The sequence below is a fragment of the Schistocerca cancellata genome, chromosome 7, assembly GCF_023864275.1.
Source record: "Schistocerca cancellata isolate TAMUIC-IGC-003103 chromosome 7, iqSchCanc2.1, whole genome shotgun sequence".
Classification (NCBI taxonomy): Eukaryota; Metazoa; Arthropoda; class Insecta; order Orthoptera; family Acrididae; genus Schistocerca; species Schistocerca cancellata.
This window is the reverse complement of record NC_064632.1, coordinates 436279429-436304789: the sequence shown is the minus strand read 5'-3', so window position 1 is coordinate 436304789 and position 25361 is coordinate 436279429. Positions and strand designations below refer to the sequence as shown.

General features: G+C 43.5%; 1 protein-coding gene across 1 annotated transcript in view; it reads right to left on the bottom strand.

The window, feature by feature from the left end:
• LOC126092814 (neural-cadherin-like) overlaps positions 1 to 25361 on the bottom strand; it is a gene marked incomplete at its 3' end in the record, with an annotated part of 240430 nt that overhangs the window by 141354 nt on the left and 73715 nt on the right. Inside the window, exon 3 of the mRNA XM_049908543.1 lies at positions 3210 to 3395. Within this exon, the coding sequence (XP_049764500.1) occupies positions 3210 to 3395 (186 nt within the window). The remainder of the gene's footprint in view (positions 1 to 3209; positions 3396 to 25361) is intronic.

Here is a 25361-nt window from a genome sequence, read left to right as displayed (position 1 = left end):
TTTGGCGAGAAGCAAGAATTCATAATAAAACCACGGGCAAAAATCCTAAAAGTTTTAATTTGTAATTATATCATACGAAACTAGAATGTTGAAACTGAAGTGGACTGATAAGGTGAGCAATGAGGGGGTTCTCCGTAGAGTCTACGAAGAAAGCAATATACACTCCTGGAAATGGAAAAAAGAACACATTGACACCGGTGTGTCAGACCCACCATACTTGCTCCGGACACTACGAGAGGGCTGTACAAGCAATGATCACACGCACGGCACAGCGGACACACCAGGAACCGCGGTGTTGGCCGTCGAATGGCGCTAGCTGCGCAGCATTTGTGCACCGCCGCCGTCAGTGTCAGCCAGTTTGCCGTGGCATACGGAGCTCCATCGCAGTCTTTAACACTGGTAGCATGCCGCGACAGCGTGGACGTGAACCGTATGTGCAGTTGACGGACTTTGAGCGAGGGCGTATAGTGGGCATGCGGGAGGCCGGGTGGACGTACCGCCGAATTGCTCAACACGTGGGGCGTGAGGTCTCCACAGTACATCGATGTTGTCGCCAGTGGTCGGCGGAAGGTGCACGTGCCCGTCGACCAGGGACCGGACCGCAGCGACGCACGGATGCACGCCAAGACCGTAGGATCCTACGCAGTGCCGTAGGGGACCGCACCGCCACTTCCCAGCAAATTAGGGACACTGTTGTTCCTGGGGTATCGGCGAGGACCATTCGCAACCGTCTCCATGAAGCTGGGCTACGGTCCCGCACACCGTTAGGCCGTCTTCCGCTCACGCCCCAACATCGTGCAGCCCGCCTCCAGTGGTGTCGCGACAGGCGTGAATGGAGGGACGAATGGAGACGTGTCGTCTTCAGCGATGAGAGTCGCTTCTGCCTTGGTGCCAATGATGGTCGTATGCGTGTTTGGCGCCGTGCAGGTGAGCGCCACAATCAGGACTGCATACGACCGACGCACACAGGGCCAACACCCGGCATCATGGTGTGGGGAGCGATCTCCTACAATGGCCGTACACCACTGGTGATCGTCGAGGGGACACTGAATAGTGCACGGTACATCCAAACCGTCATCGAACCCATCGTTCTACCATTCCTAGACCGGCAAGGGAACTTGCTGTTCCAACAGGACAATGCACGTCCGCATGTATCCCGTGCCACCCAACGTGCTCTAGAAGGTGTAAGTCAACTACCCTGGCCAGCAAGATCTCCGGATCTGTCCCCCATTGAGCATGTTTGGGACTGGATGAAGCGTCGTCTCACGCGGTCTGCGCGTCCAGCACGAACGCTGGTCCAACTGAGGCGCCAGGTGGAAATGGCATGGCAAGCCGTTCCACAGGACTACATCCAGCATCTCTACGATCGTCTCCATGGGAGAATAGCAGCCTGCATTGCTGCGAAAGGTGGATATACACTGTACTAGTGCCGACATTGTGCATGCTCTGTTGCCTGTGTCTATGTACCTATGGTTCTGTCAGTGTGATCATGTGATGTATCTGACCCCAGGAATGTGTCAATAAAGTTTCCCCTTCCTGGGACAATGAATTCACGGTGTTCTTATTTCAATTTCCAGGAGTGTATATATAAAGCACTGACACGAAGGGACAGGGTGATAGGACACCTGTTAAGAGAACAGGGAATAACTTCCATGGTATTAGAGGGATCTGGCACAGGAGTGGAATTCGTGGTGGGCTGCATAAAACCAAACAGGCTGATGACAAAAGAACAAGCGAAGAAAATTGTAGACATTTGTTGTCCGGCTGTCTGTCCGTCTCTTAAGACCGCTTTATCGCATGGACGGGTGGATGCACCAAGTTGAAATACATGTCGCATACTAAGGTCTACCATGTCCTTGGTGACGTATAAAAGTTAAGCTTCTAAGTCGTTGCAGTCAACAGATACAGCTATTTATGTAACATATTTTGATAATCGCAAATTCAACTTATTAAAAACTACATGTTACTTCCCGTTGACTTTGAACCACGAAATTTGCAGGAAGCAAGGTTTCACAGTACCGGTAAAGGAGAAAGATCCGAAGTTTGTTAATTTGTAATTATATCAGAAAAAAACATTTTTCTTTTGTGATTTATTATCCGACTTTAAAGTTAAAATTAAAACGTTTTCCGAAGTCTTGGAATTCCAGGGATCGATATCTTGCGAGTTATCATTATCGAAACACGCAAAAATCGTCGAGATTCTGGATTCCTGGGTTGAATGAACTGCCCATACAAATAACTAAGTGTGCTCGGAACCCTCGGAGCCCGAGTCCTATTTGCACCTGGCCAGTTTTTTGTAAATGGGCGTGATGACAACACCTGTTTTCCATAAGCAACGGAAAGGTGTGTTGCACAGATGCAGGATACAAATTAAGAATATATAAGAAACTATCAGCTTCGATTGCGGTAATGAAACCAACCTTTACCTAGGTTTCAGCCCAAATAATTGAGCCTTATTCAGAACATATGCCTGAATCTATAATTTGTCTAAGAGGGCATGGTCTACGAAAATGGTTCAAATGGCTCTGAGCACTATGGGACTTAACATCCGAGGTCATCAGTCCCCTAGAACTTAGAACTACTTAAAGCTAGCTAACCTAAGGACATCACATACACCCATGCCGGAGGCAGGATTCGAACCTGCGACCATAGCGATCGCGCAGTTCCAGACTGAAGTGCCTAGAACCTCTCGGCCACTGCGGCTGGCCATGATCTAGAAATAAAACAGCCTGAATAGGTGTAGTCACATTTTAAAAATACGGTACATAAGTATTAAGCCAACACCAAGACTTAACGTAAGCTCTGGCGTGCGCCTCGTCTCCATGGACGCCGTGTGTTGGGCCTCAGTTGAGTTTGGGGCTCACGTTGAGTTTCACGTGAGCTCCCGAGGCCCACCGCACGGCGTCCATGCAGACGAGGCTCCCGCCAGTGCTTAAGTCTTGTGTTAGTTTAGTACTTATGTACCGCATTTTTAAAATGTGGCAACGCCTATTCAGGCTGCTTTAGTTTTATTTCTAGACCATGCCCTCTTAGACAAATTATAGATTCAGGTACATCTTCTGAAGAAGGCGCAATTCTTTGGTCTGAAACCTAGGTAAAGGTTGGTTTCATTACAGCAATCGAGGCTGATAATTTCTTATGTATTAGATTATCATGATTGTTGACTGGGCTGCAATGTCGAAAGTACGTAAATGAAGAAGCCTACTGACCGTGAGTATCCTCCTGGGCAGGTGGGCGGGGTCCTCCTCCTCCTGCAGCTCTGCGCGGTACACGGGCTGCTGGAAGACCGGCGGCAGGTCGTTGGCGTCCAGCAGCGTCACCACGAGCTCTGCCCGGGACACGGCCGGCGCTGTCGATGCCTCGCGTCCCCGCGATGCGGCCAGCCGCAGCTCGTACTGCCAAACAAAACGTCGCCGTCACCGTTGATACCGTGGCCTGTGATTCACGATTGGCTACCGTACAATGCTATGCTGCAGGAAAACCGGAAAAGAAGATAATCGAAATGTGTCAATTGTGGTGCTATACAGGGTGATAAAAAGTTTCCGTTACAGCCTTCTAGTGGCTCTAGATGTTACTTAGTAGATGAAGTTTTGATAAGGAGCCCATGTCCGGAAATATATAATTTATATGTAAGATCAGTTGGAGGATCGGATCACTTTTAAATATTCCGCTTTGCGGTACGCGCATAGCGGAGACAACGACTTCTGACCTGCGTAGGAGCACATGTTAGGGGCAGTGTTTCGAGCATTTGTCCTCGGGTTCTCTTCTGCAGCCGGCCGCTGTGACCGAGTGGTTCTAGGCTCTTTCGTCCGGACCGCGCTGCTGCTACGGTCGCAGGTTTGAATCCTGCCTCAGGAATGGATGTGTGTGATGTCCTTAGGTTAGTTAGGTTTAAGTAGTTTGTAAGAGGTCTATGACTAAGGAATTTATTGCTAGCGCACTAGAGATGTAATTTCGACGGATTGTTCACGCGCTGCCTGCGATATGTAAGCTATAATAGAATCGCAGACCAGAGAGCAGTGTCGGCTGCAGAGAGCAGAGTCGGCTGCAGTAAGAGCTGTGTGGACAGTAGTAGTGGTAGCTGGCAGTCGTGGGTATGGAGTTGGTTGGGCCGGTCGTGGGGAGCGATGGCGGTGCCTGAGCTATGTTGTTGTTGTTGTTGTTGTGGTCTTCAGTCCTGAGACTGGTTTGATGCAGCTCTCCATGCTACTCTATCATGTGCAAGCTTCTTCATCTCCCAGTCCCTACTGCAACGTACATCCTTCTGAATCTGCTTAGTGTATTCATCTCTTGGTCTCCCTCTACGATTTTTACCCTCCACGCTGCCCTCCAATGCTAAATTTGTGATCCCTTGATGCCTCAGGACATGTCCTACCAACCGGACCCTTCTTCTCGTCAAGTTGTGCCACAAACTTCTCTTCTCCCCAATCCTATTCAACACCTCTTCATTAGTTATGTGATCTACCCATCTAATCTTCAGCATTCTTCTGTAGCACCACATTTCGAAAGCTTCTATTCTCTTCCTGTCCAAACTACTTATCGTCCATGTTTCACTTCCATACATGGCTACACTCCATACGAATACTTTCAGAAACGACTTCCTGACACTTGAATCTATACTCAATGTTAACGAATTTCTCTTCTTCAGAAACGCTTTCCTTGCCATTGCCAGTCTACATTTTATATCCTCCGTACTTCCACCATCATCAGTTATTTTGCTCCCCAAATAGCAAAACTCCTTTACTACTTTAAGTGTCCCATTTCCTAATCTAATTCCCTCAGCATCACCCCACTTAATTTGACTACATTCCATTATCCTCGTTTGGCTTATGTTCATCTTATACCCTCCTTTCAAGACACTGTCCATGCCGTTCAACTGCTCTTCCAAGTCCTTTGCTGTCTCTGACAGAATTACAATGTCATCGGCGAACCTCAGAGTTTTCATTTCTTCTCCATGGATTTTAATACCTACTCCGAATTTTTCTTTTGTTTCCTTTACTGCTTGCTCAATATACAGATTGAATAACATTGGGGAGAGGCTACAACCTTGTCTCACTCCCTTCCCAACCACTGCTTCCCTTTCATGCCCCTCAACCCATATAACTGCCATCTGGTTTCTGTACAAATTGTAAATAGCCTTTCGCTCCCTGTATTTTACCCCCGCCAACTTTAGAATTTGAAAGTGAGCATTCCAGTCAACATTGTCAAATGCTTTCTCTAAGTCCACAAATGCTAGAAAAGTAGGTTTGGCTTTCCTTAATATTTCTTCTAAGATAAGTCGTAAGGTCAGTATTGCCTCACGTGTTCCAATATTTCTACGGAATCCAAACTAATCTTCCCCGAGGTCGGCTTCTACCAGTTTTTCCATTCGTCTGTAAAGAATTCGAGTTAGTATTTTGCAGCTGTGACTTATTAAACTGATATTTCGGTAATTTTCACATCTGTCAACACCTGCTTTCTTTGGATTTGGGATTATTATATTCTTCTTGAAGTCTGAGGGTACTTCACCTGTCTCAAACATCTTCCTCACCAGATGGTAGCGTTTTGTCAGGCCTGGTTCTCCCAAGGCCGTCAGTAGTTCTAATGGAATGTTGCCACCTCCCGAGGCCTTGTTTCGGCTCAGGTCTTTCAGCGCTCTGTCAAACTCTTCACGTAGTATCGTATCTCCCATTTGATGTTGATCTACATTCTCTTCCATTTCCGTAATATTGTCCTCAAGTACATCGCTCTTGTATAGACCCTCAATGTACTCCTTCCATCTTTCTGCTTTCCCTTCTTTGGTTAGAACTGGGTTTCCATCTGAGCTCTTGATATTCATACAAGTAGTTCTCTTTTCTCCAAAGGTCTCTTTAATTTTCCTGTAGGCAGTATCTATTTTACCCCTAGTGAGATAAGCCTCTACATCCTTACATTTGTCCTCTAGCCATGTCTGCTTAGCCGTTTTGCACTTTCTGTCGATCTCATTTTTGAGACGATTGTATTCCTTTTTACCTGCTTCATTTACTGCATTTTTATAATTTCTCCTTTCATCAATTAAATTCTATTTTTCTTCTGTTACCCAAGGATTTCTACTAGCCCTCGTTTTTTTACCTACTTGATCCTCTGCTGGCTTCACTACTTCATCCCTCAAAGCTACCCATTCTTCTTCTACTGTATTTCTTTCCCCCATTCCTGTCAATTGTTCCCTTATGCTCTCCTTGAAACTCTGTACAACCTCTGGTTGTTTCAGTTTATCCAGGTCCCATCTCCTTAAATTCCCACCTTTTTGCAATTTCTTCAGTTTTAATCTACAGGTCATAACCAATAGATTGTGGTCAGAGTCCACATCTGCCCCTGGAAATGTCTTACAATTTAAAACCAGGTTCCTAAATCTCTGTCTTACCATTATATAATCTATCTGATACCTTTTACTATCTCCAGGATTCCTCCATGTATACAACCTCCTTTTATGATTCTTGAACCAAGTGTTAGCTATGATTAAGTTATGCTCTGTGCAAAATTCTACCAGACAGCTTCCTCTTTCGTTTCTTACCCCCAATCCATATTTACCTACTATGTTTCGTTGTCTCTATTCTCCTATCATCGAATTCCAGTCACCCATGACTATTAAATTTTCGTCTCCCTTCACTACCTGAATAATTTCTTTTAACTCATCATACATTTCATCACTTTCTTCATCATCTGCAGAGCTAGTTGGCACACAAACTTGTACTACTGTAGTAGGCGTGGGCTTCGTGTCTATCTTGGCCACAATAATGCGTTCACTATGCTGTTTGTAGTAGCTTACCCGCAAGCCTATTTTTTTATTCATTATTAAACCTACTTATGCATTACCTCTATTCGATTTTGTATTTATAACCCTGTATTCACCTGACCAAAAGTCTTGTTCCTCCTGCCACCGAACTTCACTAATTCCCACTATATCTAACTTTAACCTATCCATTTCCCTTTTTAAATTTTCTAACCTACCTGCTCGATTAAGGGATCTGACATTCCACGCTCTGATCCGTAGAACGCCAGTTTTCTTTCTCCTGATAACAGCGTCGAGTAGTCCCCGCCCGGAGATCCGAATGGGGGACTATTTTACCTCCGGAATATTTTACCCAAGAGGACGCCATCATCATTTAACCATACAGTAAAGCTGCATGCCCTCGGGAAAAATTACGGCTGTCGTTTCCCCTTGCTTTCAGCCGTTCGCAGTGCCAGCACAGCAAGGCTGTTTTGGTTATTGTTACAAGGCCAGATCAGTCAATCATCCAGACTGTTGCCCCTGCAACTACTGAAACGGCTGCTGTCCCTCTTCAAGAACCACACGTTTGTCTGGCCTCTCAACAGATACCCCTCCGTGGTTGCACCTACGTACGGCCATCTGTATCGCTGAGGCACGCAAGCCTCCCCACCAACGGCAAGGTCCATGGTTCATGGGAGGGCTGAGCTATGTAATATAAGGTAAAAGCAGTCGCGCGCATCTATAGCTTGTTACAACAAAATTAGTACTATTGTTATATCAAGTCCCATGTAAATGTTTCAAAAAATCTTTTAATAATAATCCTTTTCATAAAATTCACTTTTTGACAATCATTCATCTGAATTTAAAGAATTTACTAATTTCTGCAATCCATGGTCATACCGATTATCGTAAAGAGAGATCAGTCGTTTCCTTTTATACATGACAAATCTAGCGGCCAGCATTGCACTGGGCTGTGCCAGAAAAAATTCTTATTGGAGCAGATACATACGCGTTATCCGGCGACTTAATTGAGGTAAGAAATTTCAATTTATTCAGAATGATCTTTCACGGCCATGATGCAGCACTGCTGACGTTCAAAATTTACCCGTTTAAATTCACGGTGAATTATTGAAAGGTTATAAATCAGCCACAATTTTATTGAGAAGTTAGTCACGTTATTATTGCGAGGTTACGGAATAATAGACTGTTGGGAGGTGACACAAAATGTGAATGTTATAATAATATTTTAACTGTTGGGAGGTTACTAGTTTTAAGTCTAAGGGACTGATGACCTCAGATGTTAAGTCCTATAGTGCTTAGAGCCATGTGAACCATTTGTTTTCCTCTTCTGCGTGTCAGAGATCGTCCTCTTCAAAGCCGAGAAAGCAGCGCGTTCGTGGAGCACCACAATCAATCCTCCTTGTTGCGAACGTACCAGTTCCTAGCAGCCGTTGCTGTAGCCGGACGAAGATGTCGTGTGACGTCATAGTTACAACACCGACTGAAACGGTGCTCTCTTCTCAGCCGTGTGCGTAGCGTGTAGCGGAATATTTGAGTGATCCGATCTTCAGACTGAATTTACATTCAAACGGTACATTTCTGGACATGTGTTGCTTATCGAAACTTTGTCTACTTAGTACACGGTGTTTTGATAACGAACACAGATGGCTGTAAAAGGAATTTTCAATCACCCTGTAGAAAGATATTGAAAATTATAGGGACTGGTAAGATAAGGAAGGAGCAGGTTTTCCGGAAATCGGCGAGGAAAGGAACATACGGAAAACCTGGAAAACATATACAAGGAGAAGTGACTGGATTATAGGCCAACTGTTAAGACACCAGCGAATAACTTTCATGGTACTATAGAGCGCCACATCGAACCAGCCAATGTGGATTTGAAAGAGATAGAGAGGGAGAAAGGGGGAGAGAGAGAGAGAGAGAGAGAAAAGAAGTCCGATGTACAAGCTTCTTGGTTACCACTTTTTTAGCACCTTATTTTACATCTGCACTGTATATGTAATTATACGGAACTCGTCGCTGTTTTCATACATCTGAGATCGATTGCAACCACTCAATCTGTTCCCAATCGATTGCTTGAGATGAAAACTCCTTCGTAAAGGATAGCTATAAATGTACGTAATGGAAGTTGCTTCTCGTGTAACAAAACTAACACTTTCCGGCCAGTATATAAAACTGCTTGAAATTGTCCTTCCTTTTCCATTTCAATCTTTTGACTTGAATTTACATTATCAGCTTTCTGCATGTTGATCAACTTTTAGTACTTGGTTACTCCTTTAGAAATTATCCCCGGCCTTAATAACATGTGTTGGAAAACAGAACCACATCTTATTCGCCGATACATGAGGGCACTATTCAGCTTAACTTCGAAACTTTATTTAGGAAAGTTTTTGAAGCAGTTGGCGTATTTCAGTTGCAGCACGAGGTTAAAACTTCTCTATTATGGTAACTTCTTTTACTTAAAAGACGATAATTTAATCGCTATTAAATGGGTAAACCACTGATAAAGATACGTACATTACTCTCGTAATACTTTGCCTAGACGAAATCCAATTTTAGTTTCGTAATCCTCTGATGAAACGGGTGATTCGATTCGGATCACAGTAAAATTCTGTACTACTTTTATTTTGCCAGTTTTCTGGCGATTTTGATAATTGTATATTTCCAGCCATTCCAGCTCCCTTTCAAGCCGGATCAGTTAATAAATGTAAACACGTTTTGCATAAAATGGCTATGAGCACTATGGGCCTTAACATCTGTGGTCATCAGTCCCCTAGAACTTAGAACTACTTAAACCTAACTAACCTAAGGACATCACACACATCCATGCCCGAGGCAGGATTCGAAACTGCGACCGTAGCAGTCGCGCGGTTCCGGACTGAGCGCCTAGAACCGCGAGACACCGCGGCCGGATCAGTTAATAAATGTAAACACGTTTTGCATAAAATGGCTCTGAGCACTATGGGACTTAACATCTGTGGTCATCAGTCCCCTAGAACTTAGAACTACTTAAACCTAACTAACCTAAGGACATCACACACATCCATGCCCGAGGCAGGATTCGAACCTGCGACCGTAGCAGTCGCGCGGTTCCGGACTGAGCGCCTAGAACCGCGAGACACCGCGGCCGGCGGTTTTTGCATACGAACAGAACAGAACAATTTATGAATGACTTCTAAGTCACTTGGATACGTTGCATTTATCCATATAACCGTATAATAAAATCAAATAATTTTTTTAAAGGATCAGTTTTCCGACTATTCTACACTATGCGTTGCAAATTCGTTTCTTTTGCCAGCCTCTCCATCTCAGAGTACCACTTGCACTCTATGCCCTCAATTACTTGTCGGATGGATTCCAATCTATGTATTCCCCTCCAATCTTTATCCTTTATCGACCCCTCTACTACCACAGATGTTATTCCCTGACGTCTTAATATTCGTCATGTCATTCTGTCCCATCTTCTTGTCACTGTTTTTCATGCGTCCCAAAGTATACGTAATGGCAATATGACAGTGGAGATCCACAACAACAAGACGTGACTATATCTAGCGTTAGTGAAAGTGCTGTGTGCTAAAATCTATCATATGTGACTAGAAGAAAGTGAAGAGTGGTGTAATAAAAAAGCTGGCCACGGAGATGCTTTGAAATTAAGCGAAACCCGTTTTCTCTTAAAACGACTTTCATTGCAGTCGCAAACACGAGTGTAAGTGCTATTCCGTGGTGGAAAAGGTTGGCACTAGAGAAAAAGTAATTGCGCGTGGTATCAAAGTCGATAGAAGACTAAAAGCACAAAAAAAGTATCAAACTCGCAAATTATTTCTGGTCTTCCAGTCCCTGTACTTCCAGCCCTACTCTTCGTTTCAGGATTCGATCTTATTATTGTGCCAGGGTGACGTTTCACTTATTGTTCCGTGCTGGACTGAGTTTCAGCATTGTGTATCAGTTGGCGGTATAGCAAGTTGGCATGATACTGTATACTGTTTTGGCTGACGTAACGAAACCACTGTGTCGTTCTGAGTGATACATGCGGGTAGTTGCCAGAATTGACACCAAATGGAATATGGTTTTTTTGTTGGGGGGGGGGGGGGGGTAGAGTGAAGTGGAGAGAGTTTGTTATTGCCCACAGGGACTCAAAATACAAGTATACACAGAGCAAGCCCAGTCCAGACGATCACTTCATGGGAAAAGCTATGCTGCGTCAGAGAGGATGCAAGGAGGCAAGGTCTCCCTGAGTTGCATAAATATTACACGGAAGCGCATGCCAGAGAAAGAGGTAGAAGGAAGGGAGATTAGGATTCATCGCCCTCTCAACGATGGGATTATTAGAGATGGAAATGAACTTCAGATTAGAGAAAAATCTCTCACAATCTTTACTCGATTTACGGAAGCTACGGAGAACCTAAATTAGCGTGACAGAACGACAATTTGGAACGTGTTCCAACCAAATGTGAGTACGGATTGTAAACCATTGCACCATACAGTTTTCTTGGGCATGAGAAGTCGGCCTCAACCATATTCATTGGAGTATATTTACTCATCGGCGAAAGACGTAATATTGGTGAAACGGCGAACCTAAATTTCGCTTCATTCGTAAATGATTCAGAAGTAACTAAGAGAATTGTGACTGTCTCATATATCTTGCGTACCGAGGGGATTATTTGTGGCATGGCCGGCCGCTGTAGCCGAGCGGTTCTAGACGTTTCAGTCCGGAACCGCGCGACTGTTACGGTCCCAGGTTTGAATCCTGCCTCGGGCATGGATGCGTGTGATGTCCTTAGGTTAGTTAGGTTTAAGTAGTTCTATGTTCTAGGGGACTGATGACCTCAGATGTTAAGTCCTATAGTGCTTAGGGCCATTTGAACCATTTCATGTGTGGCATGGTAAGTTCTGCCGACGACCTCAGTAATTCTGAGAAAATGTCGACCATTCCAGATGCTTTGTTTTCACTTCCACTATCTGACGAAAGTTTCCGGACACCTATTAGTGGGCATTATTAATAGAGGACGTGTCCGCCCTTCTTCTCTGAATGGTTGCCCATTTTTCCTCAAGAACCGCAATCAGATGTGGCAGTGCTTGTGGATACTAGGGCCTTCAGCGAAGTCCTCGTTCTGATCCCAGAGGTGTCCCATTGGATTCATGTCAGGACTATGGGCAGGGCAGTCCGATTTATTAACGTTATTGTTCACAAACCATGGCCTCACAGATGTTGCTTTCTGACAGAGTGCATTGTCATGTAGATGCAGTCATCGTCTCGGGACTGTTCCTCTACTGTACGCAGTGTACAGGACTGTAAAATGTGTTCATATCCTTCCGCATTTAGACTTTTCTTAAATGAGTGTAGGAACCATAGCCTAACCGCGTAAAATACCCCCATACTGTAACCGAGCGGGGTGGCGCAGTGGTTAGACACTGGACTCGCATTCGGGAGGACGACGGTTCAATCCCGCGTCCGGCCATCCTGATTTAGGTTTTCCGTGATTTCCCTAAATCACTCCAGGCAAATGCCGGGATGGTTCCTCTGAAAGGGCACGGCCGACTTCCTTCCCAATCCTTCCCTAATCCGACGAGACCGATGACCACGCTGTCTGGTCTCCTTCCCCAAACCAACCAACCAACCCATACTGTAACGCCTCTTCCTTCATTCTTCACTGTTGGCACTACACATGATGGCAGGTAACGCTCTGCAGGTGTTCGCCAGATCAAAACCCTTCACTAGGTATGCCACAGGGTACAGGGTGATTCATCATTTCAGATTACTCTTTTGCAGTAAAAAAAAAAAAATGGTTCAAATGGTTCTGAGCACTATGGGACTTAACATCGGAGCTCACCAGTCCCCTAGAACTTAGAACTAATTAAATGTAACTAACCTAAGGACATCACACACATCCATGCCCGTGGCAGGATTCGAACCTGCGACCGTAGCGGTCGCGCGGTTCCAGACTGTAGCGCCTAGAACAGCTCGGCCACCCCGGCCGGCTTTTGCAGCCATCTACTGCTCAATGGCGTCGCCCTTTATGCCTACAGTAATGTGTGGCTTATGTGGAACTGCTGGAGCACTGTACCCCATTGTCTTTAACTGCCTATGCGCAGTCATTGTGCTAGCAGGACTGCTGGAAACACTTCGGAATTCAGAAGTGATTCCTTCCAATAAATCCAAGTGATTTTTTTAACCACCCTTCGGGTTTCCACTTCACATCAACATCACCAAAAATCAACTTAGGCAGCTTTAGAAAGCCGAAATATCCTTTGTTGGATTTGTTACTCAGACGACATCCAGTAACTATGTCCGAAGTCACTTAGCGCTCATGGCTGACCCATTCTGCTTCTACTGCTTGTCTACTGACAATGGAATACGCCCCGCCTCCTTTTATACAAGCAGGTCATCCTCTAGTAACATCTAGTCGTTTATATCGCATTACGTAGGGGTGCAGGGATGCTTTTGATCAGCCACTGTAGGTCTTTCCGTGCTCCGTCGAAGTCCTCTGTCTGTATAACATCTCCCTTCTTATACACTACTTCCCTCTTCTTACTATAATGTTATCTTTGTTTCCTTTGTGCAGGCGTTCTATACATTCCTTCCATCTTCAAGTTTTCCCTCCTTTGCTTAAGAGCTAAGTACGTAATCTCGGGTGCTCGGAGGATGAAAATGTGCTTAGAATATAAACCGCTCATCCCGAAAACAATGATGTGAGCTATTCACAACAAAACTGCGTGTCATACCACGAGAAAGGAAGGCAGGAAGATTAGAATTCAGCGTCCCGTCGACAGCGAGGCCGTTAGAGACAGGACAAGCACGGTATGCGAGCCCGCCCGGTTGGCCGTGCGGTCTAACGCACGGCTTTCCGGGCGGGAAGGAGCGCCGGTCCCCGGCACGAATCCGCCCCTGCGGATTTGTGTCGAGGTCCATTGAACTGGCCAGTCTGTGGATGGTTTCTAGGCGGTTTTCCATCTGCCTCGGCGAATTCGGGCTGATTCCCCTTATTCCGCCTCAGTTACACTATGTCGGCGGTTGCTGCGTAAACAAGTTCTCCACGTACGCGTACACGACCATACTCTACCACACAAACATAGGGGTTCACTGTGGGGTCCACTGGGGGCCGAACAGCACAATAACCCTGGGTTCGGTGCGGGGTTGCGGAGGGGTGAAGTGGACTGCGGTAGTCATCGTGGGGTTGTGGACCACAGCGTCTGCGGCGGGGAAGGAGCCCCTCCGTCGTTTCTAGGTCCCCGGTTAACATACAATACAATACAATATGGAATCCGAAATGGTAGGGAAGAGAATATTCAAACGAATCATACCGGAATATGCCTGGAGCGATCGAAGGAAATCACGGAAAAGTTAAATCTGGACGGGGATCTGAACCGACGTCCTCCTACCACGAGAGGAGTATGAATGATGACCAAGAAAGGAACTTTGGTAACGCGAAGAAACAAGATGTAGATGTAATAGGATCAAGAGGACATCGAAGACACCAAAATATTGCCAATCTTTTGATGTGTACCTCTTTAGGCCATGTGAGATATACGTGACAAGGATCGTTCATTTAATAAGACCTATGTGAAGAACTACAAGTCACACAGTCGTCATTTCATCGCCAGACACCACTCGGTGTAACGCCGAGGTACAAGCCTGTATTACAGTTTTCTTTTGTTGAGTCATCAGTCCTCTGAATGGTTTGATGGGGCCCGCCATTAATTCCTCTCCTGTACCAACCTATTCATCACAGAGTAGCACTTGAAATGTACATCCTCAGGTTTTTGATGAATGTATTACAGTCTCTGTCTTCCACTACGGTTTTTACCCTCTACAGCTCCCTCTGGTGCCATGGAAGTTATTCCGTGACATCTTAACAGATGTTCTATCATTCTGTCCGTCCTTCTTGTAGTGTTTTCCATATATTCCTGCCGATTCTCCGATTATCTGTCCAGCTAATTTTCATCATTATTTTGTAGCACCACATCTCAAATGCTTAGATTTTCTTCTGTTCCGGTTTTCCAGTGTTTCACTGCCATGCAATGCTGTGCTCCAAACGCACATCCTCAGAAATTTCTTCCTCCGATTAAGGAGTGTGTTTGATACTAATAGACTTCTCTTGGCCAGGAATCACTTTTTTCCAGTGCTATTCCGCTTTTGCTGTTCTCCTTGCTCTGTCCGTCATTGGTTATTTTGCTGCCTAGGAAGCAGAATTGCTTAACTTCATATATTTCGTTATCACCAAGCCTGATCTTAGGTTTCTCGCTGTTTTCACTGCTGCTACTTCTGATTACTTTCGTCTTTCTTCGATTTACTCCCAATCCATTCTGTATTCATTAGACTGTTCATTCCATTCAGCAGATCCTGTAATTATTCTTCACTTTCACTGAGCGTAGCGATTACATCAGTGAATCCTTTCGCATTGCGTTTTAATTCCACTCTTGGACCTTTGTTTCCATCACTGCTTCTTTGATGTATTAGTTGAACAGTAGGATGGAAAGGATGCATCCCTTCTTATACGCTTTTTAGTCTGGCACTACGTTCTTGGAAAAAGACAGACACTGACACTGACAAGCCGGTATAATAGTTTGTAACTGGGGAACCGTTTGATATTGGATTGCTTCACTGCAGATGTGACGTTGAATGTGAAAAAGCGACATAGTCAGATATGCATTTACTCTGCTGCATTTTGCTTTACCTCTTCATTAAAATGCGACACCTGCATTTTCGTGTGCAACAGTTGCAGACCAGTAAAAAAAAAATGGCTGTTCAAAACGCGTAATTATTCTGAGCAAAGTAGAACATAGCCACGACATTGCAGTATGTGTGTTTGGTTCTATTACAACGATATTTTTTTCTTAGCGTTATCAAAGTTAATCTCTTATGTCTTGAAGAGGTGTCGTTCAAATGTCTCTCGTGGTAAGACGCAATTTTGCTTGCGAATGGCTCGTTTTTGATGTGTTGTTTATATTCTTATCATATTCTCACGTGGTTCTGAGTGTCAGGGGTCACGCAGTTCCATAGTTAGTACTGGTTGTCATCTGAGTTCTTGATATTTATTTCTCTTTTTCCCAAACGTTTTTTAACTTTCCTGTAGGCTGCAGTTATCTTAACTGCAGTCATGCATGGTTCTACAGCATTGCATTTCTCGTCTAGCCATTCCTGCTTTGACATTTAGCACTTTTAGTCGGTCTCATTTTTTTGGTGTATTTCTTCCATTTGGCTTGCTTCAATTGCTGCATTTATTTTCTTCTGTCGGCAATTAAATTCAGCATTTCCCATGATATCCACGGATCTCTACCGAGGTTTGTCTTTTTGCCTATTTGGTCGTCCACTGTCTAATCTATTTAATCTCTCAAATCTAGCCATTCATATTCTGTTTTATTCCTTTCCCCAATTTCAGATCATCTTTACCTAATGCTCCCTTTGAAAGATTCAGTAAGCACTGGTTCTTTGAAAATCCGGGTCTCATATTAATTTCCTATCTTTCTGCAGTTTCTTAAGTTTTCATCTACAATCCACATTTGCTCCTGGTTTTGGACTGAAGTTTTAAATATTGTTGCGAATGATTTGTCTTATCGTTATGTAAACTATCTGAAACTTTCCGGGGCACCAGGACTTCGTACATAGACTTTTTTCACGGTACTTAAACCAAATGTTTGCACTGATTAAGTCATACTCTGTTCAAAAGTCTATCAGGCGACTTCCCCTTTAATTTCTTCCCCCATTCCAGGTTCTCCTACAATTCTTCCTTTTAGTCCATTTCCTACTACCGAATGCAAATCCCTTGTCACAATCAACTATTCGTCTGTCATAGCTATATGAATAATTTTTTTAACTCCCCGTACATTCTTTGTATCTGTTCATTATCTATGAAGTTAGAAAGCACTGGAACGGGAAGAAACCTTAACTTGTGGTGGCATACCAAGTTCCCTGTGACATGCATTTCACGGTGGTTTCCACAGTACGTTTGTAGATTTAGATATAAACTTACACTACTGTGGTAGGTGTTGTGTCGATCTTGGCTACGATTATGAACTCACAATCCTCTTCGTAGTAGCTTACCTGAATTCCTATTTCCCTATTCATCATTACTTCTGCATTACCCCTATTTGATTCTGCGTTGATAACCCAGTGCGCACCTGACCAGTTGTCTTTTTCTCCTGTCATATCTTCTCACAAATTTCCGCTATGGTTCAATAAAGACTGTCAACTGAGAAAGCGTCATCCTGGCACAGATGATAAGGAAGGTGTTTAGAGTCTATTTATCAAACTATTGTACAGTCTATATCCATTGGTTTTAGCTGTATCGTGACACGTGTGGGATAAGAAAGTCAGCTTCACTATCACTTACTTGTTAAGTATTATGCAGTATTCAGTTTCACATTTGTGGCTTCATTAGCAGGTTCAGCCTGATGAAATTACGTATTTATTTTGTGAAGGAACAAAGTAGTTAGATCACAATGCAGTGCTGCATGACTTCTTGGTATGGGTTACAGACATAAATAAGATAATGAGTGACGGAAGAGGGTAATGTTCCAAAGGCGCTAAGAGTGGATGAGCCTATAGGGGGGTGGGAGGTGTCTCCAAAGTGAGTTTAGGGTACGACCATAGGCTCAAAGATAGCAGGCATACATCTCCATCGACATCTACATCTACATCGATACTGTTCAGTTCATACCTAAGTGCCTGGCAGAGGGTTCTTTTAACCACTTTCAGACTTTCTCTAGCGTTATACACTCTAACAGCGCTTGGGAAAAATGAATACACAAATTATTCTCTTCGATCTCTGAATTCTCTTATTTTAGTACGATGATCATTTATTCCCACGTAGGATGGCGACAATAAAATATTTTCACGTCCATAGGAGAAATTTGGCGATTGAAATTTCGTGAAAAGATCTCACCGCAGCGCAAAACGCATTTGTTTTAACGATTGCCACCTCAACTCGCTTATAATATCCATAATAGTTTCTCCCTATTTCGCGGTAGTACAAAACGATCTGCTGTCTGGTAATTATCTCATAAGGATCCCAAACTGCAATACTCCAGCAGAGGTCGAAAGAGCGTAATGTAGGCATTCTCCGTAGCAGAACTGTTGCATCTTCCGTTCTGACAATAAAACGCAATCTTTGGTTTTCCTTCACAGCAACATCATCTATGTGATCGTTCGAGTTTAAGTTGTTCATAACCATAATTCCTAGGAATTTTGTTAAACTGACGGTCTCTCAATCTGTAATAAATGAATAAACAAACACCGTCTATATTCCAACTTTAAATTTGCGTGATTTATCATGTAACCAGAATTTAACTGGTTTCTCTTCGTTCTCATGTGGATGACCTCACACCTTTTCTTATTCAGAGCAATTGCACCTTTAGTACCATACAGACGATCTTATGATTACTTTACTAGACGTTAAATGACAACATCATCTGTAAACAATCTTAGAGGGCTGCTCATATAGCTTTTTAAATAGTTTATATATATATTAGGAACAGCAAAGGACCTTTAACGCTTCCTTGGAGAACGCCAGATATCGCTTCTGTTTTAATCGACGATTTTCCATCGATCACTACGAATTGTGATCTGTGACTTTTCTGACGGGAAATCACAAATCCATTTTCACAACTGAAGCGTTATTCCATAGGCATGCAGTTTGATTAGAAGCCTCTTGTGAAAAACGGTGTCAAAAGCCTTGTGGAAATCTGGAAATATGGAATCATTACTAAGTGCAAATAAGGAGTTAGTTTAGTTTCGCAAGAACGATATTTTCTGAACCTGCGCTGACTACGTGTCAATGGGTCATAACCTTTGAGGTAATTTGTAATGTTATAATGCAGTATATGTTGCAGAATCCTACTGCATATCTGCGTCAGTGACGTAGGACTGTAATGCAGCGAGTTCCTTTCTTCAGACCTTGTGGGACCGTTGCAACATTCTAGTTTTTTGGCACGGATCTGTCTTCGAGTAACCGGTTGTATATTACTGCTAAGTATTCTGGTATTGCATCGACGTGCTCAGAAAGGAACCTCAGTGTGTAAGGTGTGAAACAAATAACACACCTTACATTGAATTCCTGAAACAATTCCGGTTAAATTGAAACATCATACGACATAGTTACGTGAAATTGTACGAATTTTACTGATATGGAGATCAAATAAAAAAGCCAACATTTTGAGATTACAAACCACGAACACTCACACTAGTAGTTCAGCTGACAACTACACAGCAGGACACCTAGCGGACACAATGAGACGCCGGAGCCAATGCGTAGGCCGCCGGCCAAAGCCACCCCTTGTCCCTGCTTTTAACGACGATCCTTCGGAAAGCCTTTCTACAGGAACACGGCCAGATAAAGGTCCGGGAAAACCCAACTGAAAACGATGATGACTCATGTAGCTGTGATAAAACTCGCAAGAAAGAAAAAGCTGTTTATCTCACTGTTACGTAGCAGAAGTTAAACTTGGCCCCACAAATGAAACAAAGCCTGTGATAGGCAACAAAAACACTAGTGGGTGGAGTTATAACACGTACTAACTCTCTGATTGGCCGGAGAGAAAACGCATGGCCACCAGCTTTGATATAGGCAAATTGCAGACTGAAAACTCGTTCTCTCTCTTGCAGAAAATCGTTGAGTGTTTGAGCAAGGCGACTCCCGCCACGCTGAGATGATTGCGAGAGACATTATGTGAACACCTGTTGAGAGACTCGTCTTAATTTGTAAGGAGTTAAACTGCAAAGTCTCCTAGTACGGAGAAATGCACCTAGCACAGATTGTTAACACTTGCGAGTGATTTGAAGGAAATGACGTACGTGCTGTTCCTGCCAAGTAGCATGTACGATGCCAATTAACTTAGTTAGGCAATAACTAGAAGTTTCGGCTTCATCGAAGACGTAAGAATTGTAACAAACTGGTGTTTAACAGTAGAGAGAGATTTAGAATTGATACTCATGTTCACAGCTCGCGCCGACAGTCGCCACTGCCGCCTGCCGACGAGAGGTAAACACGCGCACTTGCACTATGCCACTTCAATTGACATTCAGAACTGCGCCGGCCGCTGTGGCTTCAGTCTGGAACCGCGCCGCTGCTACGATCGCAGGATCGAATCCTGCCTCGGTTTTGGATGTGTGTGATGTCCTTAGGTTAGTTAGGTTTAAGTAGTTCTAAGTCTAGGGGACTGATGACCTCAGATGTTAAGTCCCAAAGTGCTTAGAGCCTTTTTTTCAGAACTGCGGTCGTCTCTGTCTCCTATTTTTTCGTAAATTTAATTGTGAGCTGTAGTTAACATATTCGCGATTGTCGCGCTTAATTGAAGCAGAAACGCGAGATATCCGATCTAACGGAAAGGACTGATCAGCCACTGTAGAGTGCTTCATACTCTAAAGTTTTGCATTGTTTTAATTGCGTACTTCTTTTACATTACTCTTTACTGACCCCCTTTCATTAAGGGTATTTTCATTGTGCGTTTTTCTTAATTGGTATTTCTACCTCCAATTGTATTTAATTTGTTTGTATTCTATCGATCCCCAGACATAGTTATCAACCATCTTACTATTAAAGAACCTTCGAATAGTAAGGAATTTGGCTTCACAGTTGTAAACACCCGATATAAATATATATTTTACCATCCTGTACGTATTATAATATGCCATGAAGTCATACTTCGAGTAATAACAAACATTAATAACGAAAATCTAAGATTTTCATTTTTTGCTAACATAGTTACGCCTGAACCCGTACACTAATTTCTGTTAGCGATAACGTTCCATTTACAGGGAGGGTAGTGGAACCGGAGCACCCATGGTCTCGTCTTTGATTAGTAATCAAGATATCTTTGCTCCTGGGTTCGAATCCCGCCAATGCTTAAATTTTGATTAATAATCAGCATTGGCGGCCGAAGACCTCAGGTATAAGAAGTCACCCTCGTTCTGCCAACGGCCTTGTCAAAGAGGGCAGAGAAGTGGACAGAGGTTCAGAGCACTCATGTCCTAGGGGTGGGGAACTTTCCCTAAAAGTGGAAAAATCAGCAGTGATCAACGGCATGAGCATGCAGAAGGCAATGTAAACCGTTGCATTACAGACACGTAACGTGTATCCACAAGGCATGTGGCCTGTAATTGAAAAGTGTTATGATCAGCACTCCATTGGCCAAAGATTCCTGAATATTCCCCATTCGGAGCTCTGGGAGGGGACTGCCTAGGGGGAGACAACCATGAGAAAAGATTGAATAATCAACGAAAGGATAACGTTCTACGAATCCCGGCATGGAATGTCAGAAGCTTTAACGTGGTAGCGAAACTAGAAAATATGAAAAGGGAAATGCAAAGGCTTCGTTATGAATAGGAAGGTAGGGCAGAGAGTAAATTACTGTTAACAGTTCAGTGATAGGGATGTTCTTATCAGAATCGACAGCAAACCAACACCAACAATGATAGTTCAGGTATATATGCCGACATTGCAAACTGAAGGTGAAGAGATAGAGAAAGTTTATGAGGATATTGAAGCGGTAATACAGTACGTAGAGGGAGACGAAAATCTAATAGTCATGGGTGACAAAAATTCAGTTGTAGGGGAAGGAGTAGAAGAAAAGTTTACAGGAGAGTGTGGGCTTGGGACAAGGAATGAGAGAGGGGAAAGACTAACTGAGTTCTGTAAAAAGTTTCACCTAGTAATAGCGGATACTCTGTTCAAGGATCACTAGAGGAGGAATTATACTTGGAAAAGGCCAGGTATTACGGAAAGATTTAAATTAGATTAGATCATGGTCGGACAGAGATTCCGAAATCAGATACTGGATTTTAAGGCGTACGCAGAAGCAGTAGGTTGAAGTTTAAGACATTTGTCAGAAAGAATCAATATGCAAGGAAGTGGGACACAGAAGTAGAAAGGAGTGACGAGGTACGGTTGAAGTTGTCTAAAGCTATAGATACAGCAATAAGGAACAGATCAGTAGGCAGTACAGGTGAAGAGAAATGGACATCTCTAAAAAGAACAATCACAGAAGGTGGAAAGAAAAACACGGGTACAAAGAAAACTGCAAAGAAACAATGGGTAACAGAAGAAATACTTAATTAGATCGATGAAAAGAGGAAATACAAAAATGTTCCGGGAAGCTTAGGAATACAGAAATACAAGTTGCTGAGGAATGAAATAAATAGGAAATGCAGGGAAGCTAAGATGTAATGGCTGCATAAAAAATTTGAAGAAATCGAAAAAGAAATGATTGTCGGAAGGACAGACTCAGCATAGAAAAAAGTCAAAACAGCCTTCGGTGACATTAAAAGCAAGGGTGGTAACATTAATAGTGCAACGGGAATTCCACTGTTACATGCATAAGAGAGAACTGATAGGTGGAAAGAATACATTGAGAGCCTCTATAAGGGGGAAGATTTGTATGATGTGATAGAACAGGAAAGAGGAGTCCATTTAGAAGAGATAGGATATCCAATGTTTGAATCAGAATTTAAAAGAGCTTTGGAGGACTTAAGATGAAATAAGGCAGAAGGGATAGATAACATTCCTCCAGAATTTCTAAAATCATTGGGGTAAGTGGCAACAAAACGACTATTCAAGTTGGTGTGTAGAATGTATGAGTCAGGTGACATACCATCTGAATTTCGGGAAAAAATATCATCCACACAATTCCGAAGACTGCAAGAACTGAAAAGTGAACAATCAGCTTAACAGCTCATGCATCCAAGTTGCTGGCAAGAATAATACACAAAGGAATGGAAAACAAAATTGAGAATGTGCTAGCCGGCCGAGCGGTTCTAGGCGCTACAGTCTGGAACCACGCGACCGCTACGGCCGCAGGTTCGAATCCTGCCTCGGGCATGGATGTGTGTGATGTCCTAAGTTTAGTTAGGTTTAAGTAGGTCTAAGTTCTAGGGGACTGATGACCGCAGAAGTTAAGTCCCATAGTGCTCAGAGCCATTTTTGAGGATGTGCTAGATGACGGTCAGTTTGGGTTTAGTAGAGGTAAAGACACGAGAGATGCAATTCTGACGTTGTGGTTGATAACGAAAACAAGACTAAAGAAAAATCAAGACAAGTTCATACAATTTATCGAACTGGAAAAGCGTTAGACAATGTAAAATGGTGCAAGGTGTTCGAAATTTTGAGAAAAATAGAGGTAAGCTATAGGGAGAGACGGGTGATATACAATATGTACAAGAGTCAAGAGTGAATAATAAGAGTGGACGACCAAGAACGAAGTGCTCGGATTAAAAAGGCTGTAAGACAGGGATGCAGTCTTCCCTCCCCCCCCTCCCCCCCTCCCCCCTACTGTACTGTCCGTACATTGAAGAAGCAAAAATGGAAATGAAAGCAGGAGAAGAATTAAAATTCAAAGTTAAAGGTTACCAATGATACGGTTTGCTAATGACATTGCTATCCTGAGTGAAAGTGAAGTAGAATTACATGATCTGCTGATCTGAATGAACACTCTAATTAGTATAGAATATGGATTGAGAGTAGATCGAAGAAAGACGAAAATAATGAGAAGTAGCAGAAGTGAGAGCAGAGAGAACTTAACGTCAAGATTGTTGGTCACGAAGTAGATGAAGTTAAGGAATTCAGCTACCTAGGCAGTAAAATAATCAATGATGGAAGGAGAAAAGAGCAGACTAGCAATGGCAAAAAGGGCATTCCCGGCCAAGAGAAGTCTACTACTATCAAACATAGGCCAAAATTGGAGGAAGAAATGTCTGACAACGTACGCCTGGATTACAGCATTGTATGGCAGTGAAACACGGGGTGTGGGAAAACGTCAGCATTGTATGGCAGTGAAACGCGGGGTGTGGGAAAACGTAATCATAAGAGAATCGAAGCATTTGTGTTGTGGTGCTACAGATGAATGTTAAAAATCAAGTGGACTGATAAGGTAAGGAATGAGGAGATTCTGCGCAGAATCGGAGAGGGAAGGTACATGTGGAAAAAACGGATAAGGAGAAGGGACAGGACGATAGGACATCTGTGAAGACATGTGGGAATTTCTTCGATGGTAATAGAGGGAGCTGTAGACGGCAAAAACAGTAGAGGAAGACAAAGATTGGAATACATCCAGCAAATAATTGAGGGCGTAGGTTGCAAGTTCACTCTGAGATGAAGAGGTTGGTAGAGGAGAGGAATTCGTGCCAGGCCGCATCAAACCAGTCGGAAGACTGACGACCGAAAAAAGTGGAACCGACATTGAGATCAATGTCTGATTACACCACAGTCCGCACTGCGGCACTCTTGTGAACTCTGCATGCGTGAGATGGTATCTTCCTGACTTTCAGGCTGTAGGTTCAACACCAAATTCTTAAAACACTCACACAGCGTCCTTGCGCAACTGTGGTATGAAGACAGATCAGAAAAAGGCTCACACGTGTTTGAAGTAGTATGTTATCTGGACCTGAAGACTTGCTTTTATTAAGTGCTTTAAGGTGCTTCGCTACGCCGTGTATATCTACTGCTCTGTTACTCGTGTTGGCAGTTGTTCTTCATTCGAATACTGGAATATTTAGTTCGTTTCTCTAGGTGAAGAAATTTTGAAAAACTGTGTTTATTAACTCAGCTTTAGTGGCATTGACCTTCGGTAATATTACCATTGGCATCACACAGTGATTATACTGATTGTGTCTTGCCACTGGTGTACTTCGATGTACTATCAGAATCTCTGTGGATTTTCCGTCAGATTGCCGGCCGCGGTGGTCTAGCGGTTCTAGGCGCGCAGTCCGGAACCGCGCGACTGCTACGGTCGCAGGTTCGAATCCTGCCTCGGGCATGGATGTGTGTGATGTCCTTAGGTTAGTTAGGTTTAAGTAGTTCTAAGTTCTAGGGGACTGATGACCACAGATGTTAAGTCCCATAGTGCTCAGAGCCATTTGAACCAGCCATTCCGTCAGATTGCGAGACAGAGTTTCGTTTTGGAAGCTATTAAAGACATCTCGCAATGAATTCCACCCAAAGCTTCGATCTCTAGTAAAACATCGCGTCTTGGAGGTAGTGTTGTTTAAATTTTATGTACTTTTTTCGTTGTTTCTGCAACAGTGTTTGGCCTGTTTTGTGTACCGTGGGGGACCCGTACCATCTTTTAGTAATGTATTCAATATAAATCTCTCAGTGGCCTCAGACCCTATTTTGTTTGTACTTAAGTCACATCAGGTCTACACTTACATATTAGGGAAAGGACAGAGACTGTCTCTCAGGAAGACGTCAAGCGAATTTTTATCTGCTTTTTTAAAGAGATATTTTTTCCTTTACTTTTGGTGGATTTGGATGCTGTGGCTGTCATTCTCGCTACAGCGACCTTGTCATCGCTAATCCCTATATCCATCATGATATTCCCTGTTTGGTGAGGATTATTTGTTACTAAGAGATCATGTGTACTCGTATTTCCGCAACCATTTACACTTCGAGTGGCCTCCTGAAATAATTGCTCAAAATATGAGGGGTGGAACTTTAATAGTGGCAACTATCTATTTACAGCGCGTAAAAAATAGATACGTGTTTCAATGTTTTACTGATCTTCAAAGTAGTCCCCAGCATTGTGTATAACCCGTTGCCAGCGATGTCGAAGTCGTGCCTCATAGCAGTGCCAGTTGTGTTGACAGTTCGACCGGCGCGATCTATTGCCCGACGAATTTGTAGCA